This window comes from Seriola aureovittata, chromosome 2, assembly GCF_021018895.1.
Source record: "Seriola aureovittata isolate HTS-2021-v1 ecotype China chromosome 2, ASM2101889v1, whole genome shotgun sequence".
Lineage (NCBI taxonomy): Eukaryota > Metazoa > Chordata > Actinopteri > Carangiformes > Carangidae > Seriola > Seriola aureovittata.
In genome coordinates this window covers 11,767,632-11,781,030 of record NC_079365.1, presented here as the reverse complement: position 1 = coordinate 11,781,030, position 13,399 = coordinate 11,767,632, and the positions used below count along the sequence as shown (strand labels likewise).

The 13,399-nt window shown below is 42.0% G+C and overlaps 1 protein-coding gene across 4 annotated transcripts in view; it reads left to right on the top strand.

Annotated features, from left to right (window-relative positions):
* LOC130161779 (arf-GAP with coiled-coil, ANK repeat and PH domain-containing protein 3-like) overlaps positions 1-13,399 on the top strand; it is a 59,216-nt gene that overhangs the window by 14,830 nt on the left and 30,987 nt on the right. For all 4 annotated transcript variants that reach the window (XM_056365142.1, XM_056365141.1, XM_056365140.1 and 1 more), the window contains exon 2: positions 12,718-12,775. In XM_056365142.1, the coding sequence (XP_056221117.1) occupies positions 12,718-12,775 (58 nt within the window). The remainder of the gene's footprint in view (positions 1-12,717; positions 12,776-13,399) is intronic.

The following is a 13,399-nucleotide window of genomic DNA, read 5'->3' as shown; positions in this document are numbered from 1 at the left end:
AAAGGTAATGGAAATCCCAGTTCAGTCCTAGTGTTCATTAGAAATGTTTATCCCAAACTAAATTTGTCTGGTGTGTGAGCTCTCTGTCCTGTGATTCCCAGATTATCTACGTGGCCTCTACAGCAGATTCCATTTCCTGTCTTACATTACGCACATTCACGCAAAGATAAGGGAGCCATTTGTGTCTGGCTGATTTATTGAACAGCCAGTCATTGAAAACATTCTGTCTGGTCTGTGTGACTTTTAAAAATGTGCTGTCAAGTCATTTAGGATTTGGAGATTACGGTCACTGTTTATTTTGCTGACAAAATCAGTGGATCACTTTGTGTGTTTGTGCTCTCAGTAATTTAGATTGGCTCGTACTCTTGCTGTCTTGACATTTGGAAGTGTCATCTCTGATAGAACTTGCCTCAAGACTTGGAAACTGGGGTCCCCAGAGTTTCCTGAAAGTGAAGTGAGACTTTAATAACGCTCAGTATGTAAACGTGAGAACAGCTTGATCATGGTTTTTACAGTTAGAATTGGCTGAAGCTTGACTTTTTATGATTAGATATCATTACAGCCATACGCTGATGTATGTTTACATGGACCGAATGGCTTTTCTATTGTGGGCTGGGGCCTATCCCAGCATGCATTGGGTGAAAAGCAAGGTACACCTTGGACAGCACTGCCTCGAAGGCAGAAAGGCAAACTAGCCAAGTAGTTTTGGTGTCTAAACCAAAGTTGTTAATTAACACCAACGTGTTAATGATATAAAGAATAAACTGAAAATGATAAATTAACAAAGTCAAAAGATAAAGCAGGATTTGAACCCCATCCTCCTGGGTAAGAGTCCTGTGTTTGACCGATTGATCCACCGTGATAATCTGCCTTGATGTGGACTTTGTCAGTCTAGTACATTTTGACAGAAAGGCTTTCTGTTAAAAAGCTACTATACACAGAGATCAGATTAGCAGCTATCACTGCTACGACACATAGTTAAAGGAGAGATGTCTTTACATGCAACACTATAGGAATTTTAATTCCTGTCCTGTATATTCAATTACAGTTTATCAGTGTAGACGACCACAGCTAAACCCAGACAAACAAAACCAGACCTCAGGTTACTTTGTGGCCAACATCTGATCAAATTGCATGAGTGTGATGTACATGATCGGATGATTACTTAATGTCAACCAGACAGCCAGAATGTGCCTCTTCCTGAGTCTTTGGCACTGATGCATCGTTCTTAGATGGATAAACGTGTAAATCGGTGGTTGTTTCCTCTTTGGCAGATCTGACTGTTGTCCTCTGCAGGAGGCTTATTCCGCCGATGTTCGATCAGTGCTGCCAAAGATAACAGGGGGGGGAAGCAGGCTGTTGTGCAAAGCTCACATCTTTCCTCTGGCACACAGCTGGGTCAAAGCAGCAACTCCTCTCTATCTCTCTCTCTCTCTCTCTCTCACATTAAAATGTAGACACACACACACACAGTGCCATAAATAGACACCGTAACTTCAAACATATATCTTTAGTTCTGCTACTGTAGGTTAGTGTGGGAAGAGAGATGATCAAATATTAAAACACCCTGTCACACTGCTTCACCTGTTTTCATGCTAAGCCACGACCAACCCAGTGTGACAAAGACAGATGTCTTCCATGGTGGACTTCCTGATCCTGAGTCCCATTTATCAGGATGCCATAACATTTGAATTTTTACAGAATAAGTGCAAAATCAAGCTAAACCATAAAATGTAACTCAGCATCAAGACAGTATACATTATCTCAGTATCAATATGTACTAATAAAGTATTTACAAAGCACATAATGAGACTCATCTTCATCACACTGAACCAAAGAAAAGAAAAATCCAAAAGAAAAATTGAAACGTGACGAAGATTTTAGTTTTCATCTTGTGACAGATTTAAAACATTTAACTTGTGAGTTTAACTCAAAATGTCATAAATACAAATGTAAAAAATATTTGTCTCCATACCAGAAGTTTAGTCTATTAATTTCGAATATTAATAACGATGAACACTGAGTTAGTAACCCTAACCCTACGAGACAGTATTTCTAAACATTACAGCTCAATGACCTCTGCCTGAACACATCAGATGTCCTGCAGTCTTACACATGTTAATACAGTATATACTCTATTTGCGTTATCTAATTCACACATACACTTGTGTGTGTGTGTGTGTGTGTGTTCAGGGCTGAAAGAAAAGGCAGGCCTAATCTGTGCCAGACATTCTTTAAGAAAGAAGTCATGCTCTGCACTGAGTTAATAGGAACAGTGGCTCCTTGTGTCAGGCAAAACTGGAGGAATGCAGATTCAGCTTACCTGTAAACCTCTTCAGACACATATGAACACTGCACAGACCGGTTGGGAACAAGTGGTGATGACTGATTTTCTTTTGGCAAGTGTTTGAAGTGTTTTTAGTTCCTCTAGATTTAGTAACACGGGTTTTAACAGGTGCTTTGCAGAGGAGGCTTGAATCCAAATTCTTTATAATCATTAGTCACGTTTGCAACTGACAAACTGGTGTTTGTTTTTGTGTGTGTTTGTGATTTTTTTTTTTTAGTGAAGACTCATGCTGCCTTCTTAATGTATGAATGTCCTGAAAAGCCTGTTTTAGTGGAAAGGAAAGGGCTGAAATAACCTAAAGGACATCATGCACTTTCATTCTGATTTCTTAGTTTCTCTTTCTGGCTTTCAGCTGCAGGCGTATGGGGGTTGTGAAGCATAGCTGGCTTAGTCACTGGCATCACAGCATCAGAGTATGTTGAGTCGGCGCAATGTAGAGTCATCGCTGTATGGTGAGAATATCAAGTACGTTTCACAGTGGTAAAACTGTGATTTTAGAAAAATGTTATTGCGCTTTAGCAAGAAGGAAATGACAGTAAAAGTCTTTGTTTTTTTTCCGTTTGTGTTTGTGTGCACACGTTCCTGTGTAGGACTAGCTCACATAAATGGGAGAATTGATTCCTCCAGTGTGAAGATGCAGCAGGATATGAGTTCAATAGATCAATTCATGGCTCAACAACAAATCTTTGACTTGAGCCAAAGCCAACTGCACTGCTCACTGATACTGATCCTTTATAGATCATCAGCCCAACTGAACTGTATGTTCTTTTTCTATGTGTACAATAGGGAAGATACTGTATCCACTATATAGTTTTCATTCATTCCTTCACAGACAATTTACATTTACACAGATGGTACCATATGTATAGTATACTGTTTTTATTGCAGTTAGTATGCAAGATAATAAACATATATTAATAGGTTAAAATACCACTGCCAGTTAAATGTCTGTATGTAAATTAGTTATTTTGTTTGCACCATCAATGATTAGTTTAAATTTTGTACAGCTGTGAGAGGCTTCTCCATTTCCTTTGTGCATCGTGTACATCAACAACTACAAAGAGAAATGAGACACAGACGTGATACAAAACAACTACAAAGAGACGTAAAACGGCCGTGTTGTACGTAGTCGTTTTGTGACTCTTTCAATCTATGGGTCTTGGGATGGGGGGGGGGCCTTACATGTCTGTGTTCAGGGCTCCATTGTCGCATAATCTGTCCATGGCTTTGGGACAGTGTGACTGCATCTCTACACTCCACCGCTCCTCCGTCCGCCGCTCACTCTCAGCTGGCTGTGGGTGGGATGGATGCTAAGAGGACAGAAGCAAAAGAGTCCTGGGAACAAAGTGCTCAAACACCACAGGGGATCTGTTTCCTCCCCTGCCTTTCACATGCAGGCTGCATCTGTGTGCGTGTCGGCTGCAGCTTATACCCCACCGGGAGGGTCAGTGGAGGTTAAAGAGGTTGGAGTTTGGGATGAGCAAGTAGCCCCTACTTTTTGCTGTTATGGCTTCCTGCTGCTTTCAGTCTGTGGCAGAGGCACTGCTGTGTCTTGTTATATTTTGCTGAGCTGAGCCATTACAGTTTCTCAGTTCAAAAGTGTGTTTCCAGATGGAAAGTAGCTTACCTGGATGACACGTTGGAGGTTTGAGATACCGGTCATCAACTTGTCATCTCATCTTTTCTCCCATTCTTCCTTCACAGAATTTAAAAATGAGATAGCGGGCGCCTTGGTGGCTCACCTGGTGGAGTGCTTACCATTAGGACTCGGTCCTTACTCGGTTTGAATCGGACCCATGGTCCTTTGCTGCATGTCATCCCCCCTCCAACCTTCTTGTCTCTCTCTCACTGCTACTCTAATAAATGCATAAAAAGCCTCAAAAAGAAAGATCTGATCACATTAAAGTAGTGCGTGCGTCGTGGCCGAATCTAGACCAACCTCTGGACACACCATTGCAAGCAGGGCCATAATATTGTAGATCCATGTTGTTGCCTCCTGCTGTGAGGATGTAGTGGAAATAAAAATGAGCCCAAACCATGAAAAACATTAAGAGGGATTTTTTTTGGTTATGGTAATCAGAATTGTTAAAGCTGAAAATGTGCTGAAATTTGGCACCACAGAAGGGACAAACATTAGGATCAGCAGGAGGGAGAGAGACAGCTGTGTGTGTGTGTGTGTGTGTGTGTGTGTGTGTGTGTGTGTGTGTGTGTGTGTGTGTGTGTGTGTGTGTGCGTGTGCGTGTGTGTGAGTAAAGGAAATGTTTGGGGGAGTATGTTGTGAGTATATACTGTAACTCTGTTTCTTTCGCTTTCTGTTTCTTTCTTTTCTTTCAGGTTTAAGACTTTCAGGCGACAGAACAATGAGTGTCACTTGATGATGATGTAACTCACATTGCATTTCTCAAAGTCAGCTATGTGGCATCCTGTGAAAAACAGTCACTCTCAGTCTCAGCCTGTTTCTCTCCCTGCCCTCCTCACTTGGTTTAAAAGATATTTAAAATAAATTTAAAAAAAAAAGGAGAGAAAATGTTGTGTTTTCCACCTGGCTTGAGTTGCGGTTACAAGACATTAGAGAGACATTATTTCTGTCTGCTTCGCACTCTGTAGCTTCCAGCACACTTCCTGTGGCCTGTTGCTGGAATGTACTCTGGAATGATATACTGACGTTGCCACATCCCAGACAGCGCTACTGTACCAGAAATATTTAGAAATGTATTGTGTTTATAGAGAGCGGCGTACAAGAACGTGATCGTGAGTAACGATAACAAAGACGCATCACATTCAGGCCGGTGTCTTCCTTCAGTGAGGCCAGCGGGCAGGTGGTCTGACAGCTGCTGGGAGGCAGAGAAACTGTACGTTCTCTCTTATAGAGTGTGTTTACATGCGCACTAGTATCCTGGTTATGTTTTGCGCATGTAAATGACTCATCCCATGCTCTGATAGAAACCAGGATACGGAGGCATGTAAACACCTTTTTATCTGGGTTTCTGAATCATCTCATAGTGGATGAGATGGTGAGAAATCGAAACACCTGCAGGCAGACGATCAGAAACATGGAGACCTGTATGATCATGTCTACAGGGATGTGAATAAGCAGGTTTTTCATATCCCAACAATAATCAACGTCTTTGCTGTGAACCGTTGAATGACAAAAACTCAACCAACGAAGAACTTTGATAATAGATGGAGTGATTGATTAAGCTAAATGCCATATTTTCTATTTTCAGCTTCTTGCATCATTTTAAACTGAATATCTTTAGATTCTGGACTAATTGTGGCCCATCAATCTGCTTAAATATGATTTTATTTTAAAGGAATAGTTCAACAAGATATACCTGAATGGCGACTGCAGATTTGATTCATTTTGCTGCCAAGCACTGGATCGGCACATTATAATTTGTCTCTGGTCAGCTAAGTTGTGTGTAATACCATTAAACTGAGGCTCAAGGATACAAGTGAGGGTTGTCCTTTTTGTCAGCGTCATGTTTGGTTTCTTTGTCTCATCAGCCATGGGGCGCAGTCAAATGTTTTCGCAGGGAATGAGTGTGATGTTTGTTGTGTGTTGGGAGGATGGAGGGGGCTCACGGGGATGCAGTGAAGGCATCTTTGTTAGCCGCACATAAGATACTAGTGTTTGGCGGGGCTTGTTATTGGTTTGAAAAGGGAGTCTGTTCAGGCAAATGAGTGGGGTTTTTTTGTGAGGATCATTTACTGGAGGCTCTTTTAATTGAGTCTGAGCACGTGTAGTGGTATGGAGCTTGTGCAGAAATCAAAGAGTTGCATAAACGTACGACTGAGACTGAGATTTCAACATTTAATTACAGAACAGTTGTGGACAATCAAATATACTGTACTCATGTGCACAGAATATGTTAACCAGTGCATTTCTATTTCTGTTTGACCTCTTGTAAATTGGTATACTCTCTCTCTCTCTCTCTCTCTCTCTCTCTCTCTCTCTCTCTCTCTCTCTCTCTCTCTCTCTCTATCTGTGTACACACAAACGCACTGTCCATGCCAACAGCTAATGAAGGAGTGTTACAGACAGACAGATTGTCAGACGGACAGAAGGAGGCGTGCACAAATGAAACAAAGAGAGAGGGGGAGCAGAGGATTTCTGGGGGGAGAAAGATGTGGAGAATAATTAGAGCAAAGCACAGATACCATTTTTGAATATGATCACAAAGAGTCTTATCCTTTTATAGAGAAGAAATCAGTAAATGTCTGTTTGAGTTGACGAAAAATTGGTTTTTCATACAGAGACTGTTTGAATGTGGACTGGGATAGAAGAACAAAGAAATGAGGGATGGGCTGTGGTAACTGTCCCCTCCCCAAAACCACCTGCGTCTGCTCACTGTCAGACAAAGCAAATGGTCTAATACATCCTAACACATCATTTGATCTAATTTCATCATAAAATCTGCACATTTATGATCAGCAAACACAATAAGGTTGTGAGTTTTTATGTTTCCAGTGTAGTTTTAGCTCTGTGGTAAATTCCTTGAAACAACTGATGGTATGTAGACACACAGGAGAATAATGCAGATCACATCATTAGTTTAAAAGAATTATGACAGTTTTTTCAGGTGATACAAAACATAAATAGACAGGGTTTTCCCTGGCTCTAAATGAAGCAACTTAAAGTAATTTCTAATTGGGATTTAACATTGATTCAGGAAACCTTTTTAAGAAACTGGACGTGCATGGATACAAAAGGAACCATATTCACCTGTTTGAACAGCTACAGAATATCAGGACACCGCCACCTGGCACATTCCTGCTGCAGGCGGCTCTTTTCTTCTTTGGCAGTTTTAGCACTGCACACTGTGATGAATATGATACAGTGCCACCGAATCGGAGTAATGCCACATCTGCAGTTACACATGACAAAAACCAAGACTAGAAAGCTTGCCGATAATAACCCGTCAGAGTTTGTTGAGACGTGGAGGCAGCACAGAATTTGACAGAGGTGGTCGCTTCGTAATTCTCTTGCAGGAAAAACCCTGATATAGGAGAAGAAAATGACTTGCTATGATGATGATGTTGCAGTGTGCAGGACTGACCACAGAGCATTTTGTAGCCTTTAGGGACCAGTGTGCTACTCAAGGGCACTTAGACTGTGGCAGCGGGCACTGCAGTTGCACCACAAGCCGCAGCAGTACAGCCTCAAGCTCACCACTGAAACACACAGACACTGACATCAGTAGCCTTCTGTATTTTGACTGATTTTCCCCTCAGAAAAACAGGCGCTTCAAGAACTCACATCATAGGAGAATGAGCATTTTATGGAAAAGGAAGGAGCTGGTGAGAGCGCAGGGGAGATGCACACAGACAGACACATCAGACAAAGAGGAAATTGGTCAGTAAAAAAAAAAAAAAAAGCGAGTAATGCTGATGCCTGTTGCCATGGTGATTGGGGTCAATGAATGGTTGCCATGGAGCTCGCTACTTGGAATTATGGGAAGGGGATGTTTTGATGTGTGTGTGTGTGTGTGTGTGTGTGTGTGCGCAGTCTTAACTTGTCTGTGCAGGATGAAGAAAGTGTGTATACATTATGAATGAGAATGTACAGTTTGAGTCTGTGTGTACATACAGAACAGACGGCCTCATAACAACAAGAATTTTTATTTTTGACTGGTTTTATGGTGCTGTATGTGAGACATGTGCTAAAGTTTAGGATTTAAAAACTGCATAAAAGGAACAGTCTTATTGATTCTGGGTGGCGCAAACTGTTTTTGTACTTTGTAATATGGTTACAATCGTCTATCACGTTAGTTACACAAGTCATTTTATTGCGATACTTCATTTCTGGAAAACCAATCGAGAAATTGTTAATGGGTGAACAAGCTGTTAACACTGGTTAATCCAGTGAATTAATTTCTTACAAATAAAGATACTTCATTACACTGATGTTATAATCATATAAAAATCTAAAAAGGAGCCCCGCTCATTGTTTATTGATACAACAATGCCAACAATTGCCTGATAGAAATATTAAAGGGATAGTTACAACAGTATAAATAGCTCGGCAACACCTCTGACAGTTGACAAATTTGCATATATCTTCATATCACCCACTGCTGCTGCATGTGCCGTGTCTGACATGTCTGTTCTCAGTGATGTCACGGTAATTAGTGTATGATGAGCCCATGAGGGCTGAGCACAATTAGGCACGCATGCATGCGTATCAGACGACTTCACGCTGTTATTACTACAGTAAAATATGCATGATGATCCTTTTAAATAACTTTACGGTTTGCTGTTCAACGTCTCTGAAGCAAGAAAATGTTGTTTCAGATACATGTTCCAGCTCCCTGCAAACAACAACTGCAACAACAACTAGCCCCTGTTTAGAGAAAAGTCAGGTAGCTGTTAGTGTGAAAAGACCTACATTTGGCAGACTGGAAGCTTTACACCCGATTTTGGCTCCTCTCCTAGCAGGCTAAGAGTTTTCTTATGAAACCATGTATTTAGTAGGCTTCTGGGTCAGTGTGTGTGTGTGTGTGTGTGTTTTGACTGTCATATTCTGTTTCTGATTCACTTGTTTATTTCCATGTGTGTGTGTGTGTGTGTGTGTGTGTGTGTGTGTGTGTGTGTGTGTTTGGTCAGACTACATGCGAGACAGAGGATTTGCTTTCCATCCACCTGATGTCAGTAGAAAACGTGGTCATTGTTCATCACAGCCTGAACCGCTGAGTCAGCTTACAAATAATATAAGAATGTAATATAAGGAGACTGTGGATGATAATCTGTCATGGTAATACATTAGTAAAGTACTTTCTGCTTGTATTCAATGAAAAAAAAAAGTCAAATCTGTAACACAAATATACACATATACATGAATTTTAGGTCAGTGGCTCAGGTTGGGACGCACCACAGAACAGGTTGATCTTAACTTAAGATTTATCCAGGACACACACACACACACACACACACACACACACACACACACACACACACAGACACACACACACTTTGGATTGATGCCCCAGATTAAAAGCTGATCATTTTCAGTTGTAGCTTGTTCTCTGCTCCTCTAGTCCCCTTGTTTAACAGGTTAATATCTTGGGTTTTACTCCACATAGTCACATGTTTGTTTTACTCCAGGCACATTATGTGTAACAGACACGTATCATGTCATTTCCAGTGAACAACATCTAATTGGATGTGAGTATTTTAGCCATTGGGTCCGGGCTTGTCTGGTATCAGAGGACTTGTTGTTCCCTCTGCCGCTGTCCTTCTGGTCCTTGAAGTGATGCGGATGTGAGTGTGATGCCATGTGACGCATCGGGTCTGGAAGACATGGGGGGGGGGGGGCTCGGGTTTGTCTCTGGGCTTGAATCCTTGCCTCTCGTGTGAGGAGATTCAAGAGGATAGCCTTGCGAGCTTCATGCTAGAGTACACACACAGCGTGGAGAACAAGAATAGACTGTGCACTAGTGTAGATGGTTGTTGGGGCTGATGGGAGTGCACGTGGAGCAAGTGCACGTGAGGCTCCCCTCCCCCTCCTCACTTGTGATGTCAGACCCTGTACAGTATGCTACCACTGGCAGCGAGTATGAGCCCACCCCCCCCGATTCATCATCATCATCAGAGCAGCTTTGGGAGTGTTTCCCCAATGTTTCAACACACACACAACACACACACACACACACACACACACACTGACCACACACAGGAAGCAGGTGTCACTGAAACACACACACATACATATAATCTTCATCCTCACAGCCTTGGCATCCTCATGCAACCATCGTGTCTTGCAGCATTACCCATAATCCTCCTTGGGAGTCATTCTTACTCCATTTCACTTAAGTCCCATAACTCTCTGGTGCATTCAGTTTGAGGAAACACACTAATAGCTGAGGTACAGTGCACTGTTGGGAGTACTGAAAGGGGCAATAAAGACAAAGATACATGGTCAAGCTCACACATGCTCTCTCTCTCTCTCTCTCTCTCTCTCTCTCTCGCTCTCGCTCTCTCATACACACACACAAACACACACCCATTTGCCTCTGTAGTTCTGTTTTTTGTTATTTCACCTTGACAGAGCTGGCAACCTTCTTAGTGCATCGATTTTCAAAGCTCCACATAATTCCCAGCACACACTGACATACACGCACAAAAACACAAGCTTCTCAGCTGCAGCACAAAGCTCAAGCACCACACTCGTTTTATTTTTTGAAGTCTGCACTGAACTTGAAAACTTTGATCAATAGATTATCGACTGCTGCTGTATGACATGTCATCCTTCTCATCGAATGTCTGCGAGTGTTTGTTGGCAGTGTGTGCCGCCTGAGACACGACACGCTTGTAATGAGCTTATCCTCCACATTGAACAGCTGTTTGACATTGAATGTGTTTGGTTCAGAGTGACTTAATGGGGAACACGATGCTGTTGGATTTGGCTCACTGCTTGGGAGTGTGGAGCTTGTGTGTGCAGTGTTGTATGTTTAATTGAAAAAGCAGCAGAAGAGCAGAAACTGTGTGTGCCAGTTTGATGGATTGGGACTATATGCCAGAAATTTTGCAACAAATTACTCAGACAGCTTAATGAAAGGTCTATGTTCCCATCGCCGCTGTTTTCCACCTCTCATTTTCTCTTTGAAACAATACGAATCAGCCTTCTGTGCAGACCACACACACACACACACACACACACACACACACACACACACACACACACACACACACACACACACACACACACACACACTCACCTGCTGTGTCAGTGTCATGTTGAGAAAAAATGCAGTCTTCATAAACAGTGTGTGTTCTGGATGAGAGGAGAAGAAGACAAGTGCAAGACAGACACAAGTCAGGAATTAGCATCTCCAAGCATTGTCAAAAAGCTCAGGAGCAGAAAGGAATTCTGGGAATGTTGTTCTCTGGAGCAGGTGGTAAAGCCGCTGACCCACAGCCACAATCCCTCCCACCCTTCCCCTCACTGTGTACCTCTCTAAAGCAGAAACAGACAGAGTTACAACCCTTTAGAAAATAAAATAGCAAGGCAGGTGTTTTTTTTTCTGCGTAATTGTTCACATGTTCTCTGCACTGAAATTTCCTCCCATGATGTATGAGATCAGCTGTCAGTTTTTGCAAGTGTAGAAGAGCTGTAGATGAGGGTGGGGTTGCTATTGTATGATGAGATCATCATCTCCGACGGCTTCGGGGTTGATGTCGACATGTTCCAGCACGTCCAGGGTGTGGCGCTGAGTCTTGGCTCGATCAGGCTGCCCCAGTAAGCTCCAGCTGATCCTGCCGATCCAACTTGAGACCGGGAAATAAGTTTAAATATATTTATCTTAAGGAGGTGTTCCTCACTTTTTTTTTCTTACTTTCCTTTTACAGAATGATGTTTAAGCCAGTCTAGTGAGGCATATCTGTGTATGTAGGCGCATGTGTCATAAACATAAATGCAATTTGACATAGTAAGATCCCAAGTACAACCTCTGTGCCCCACATGTAAGGAGTTGCCATAACAACTGACCCTGTAAATGTGGTCATGGGTGTCTGACTCTGTGCATGTATGTGTGTGTACTTTCATGCTAAAGGAGGAAGAAGACCCCTAGGGGAAGGATGGTAAAGGCTTCTCGCCCATTGAGGGGCATCAAATCCCATTATCTTCATATTTATGAAAAATAAAATCATGCCTAATTCTGGAGTATGTTATTGCATTTCTGCTACTGTTCAATGCTAAGTAGCTGGTACCTAATGTATAAAACCTTATTTGCTGCTGCTGCCTCTTTTAACAGCTCACCTTATGGATACTTAAGTACCAGTCTGTGTCTCTGCATGATGTCATTCATTGATTTTTGCAGCTCGGCCGTGGCCACTAATCTTCTAGAGTGATGCCTTTGTCGATCCAGTCGTCAGGATTAATGTTCAACTCTGTGAGACTGTGATGTACGGCAGTTGATTGCAGCTGGATTTGCAGTGGGGGTTAAATACAACTAGAGTAAATGCAGAGATTGTTTGGCCAGTGTTTGAATACATAGAACAGTCTTCATGTGGCTTCACGCTGTCAGTTTGATCCTTTTCCTTTACTCTTTCACTCATGCTTTCATCTTTCCCCTCACTTTTATTCCTATTGTTCTGTTTTTGTTTTTTTGATGTCACAGGAAGAGTTATTTTAAACTTAAATCATTTCTAGTTATTTGTCATTAGGCGCTGTGATATTGTGGCTTACCACTAATCCAAGAATCTTTCCCAAACAAGAATTCGAATCTTGTTCTGTCTGTGACTGTAATGGTTTTCAGCTTCATTTGTGGTTCCTCTTCTCAGAAATGCCAGTCCTAGTTTGCACAGAGTCTGGCAGCGTCTGAAGAGCAGATCTGAAATAACTGTGTGGTTTTGTCTTTGTCTCCCTGCAGGGCTGGCATTGACGATGTGGAGACAGATGTGGTGGAGATCGAGGCAAAGCTCGACAAGGTATGAACATTACTGTACTGTAGACGATGCCGCTCATTAAAATATCAAATCTGATTTACATACTGACTTTATCTTGAACTGGTTTTCCACTGTGTATCTTCCATCTTGTTGTAGAGAAATTCACACAGATACATGTGAAGTATATAGACGTGCTCAATGTGAGAACAACTAATAGAAGGACATTTGGCTTTGATTCACATGGTTTGAATGTGAAAACACCACCAGATGTCAGATGTCGAGGTGGTCTATAAACAGACACTGTTGATTCTTTTCCACCAAATTAGCTCTGACCCTTGAACCATTTCCGTTCATGATTCGCTGAAACTCGGTGCGATCTATCGAACCAGCTCGCGTAGTACTCAAGGATGCATCATCAACAGAGGGCATAGCACAAAGCACAACTGAAGTAAACAGTAGATTAACGATAAGACGATATAGAAGACTATTACATGCAAGATGAATTCTCTGTTCCCAACCATCACTTCAAGGAAAATCTTTTTTTTTTCCGTTTGTTTTTTGGTTCCATCTAGGGACCAACCTTTGAGGTTCCCACGTTATTCATATTTGATCAAAATGCTCTCAGCAGTTATGACAGATGACAACAGTTACATTTTCCACCAACGT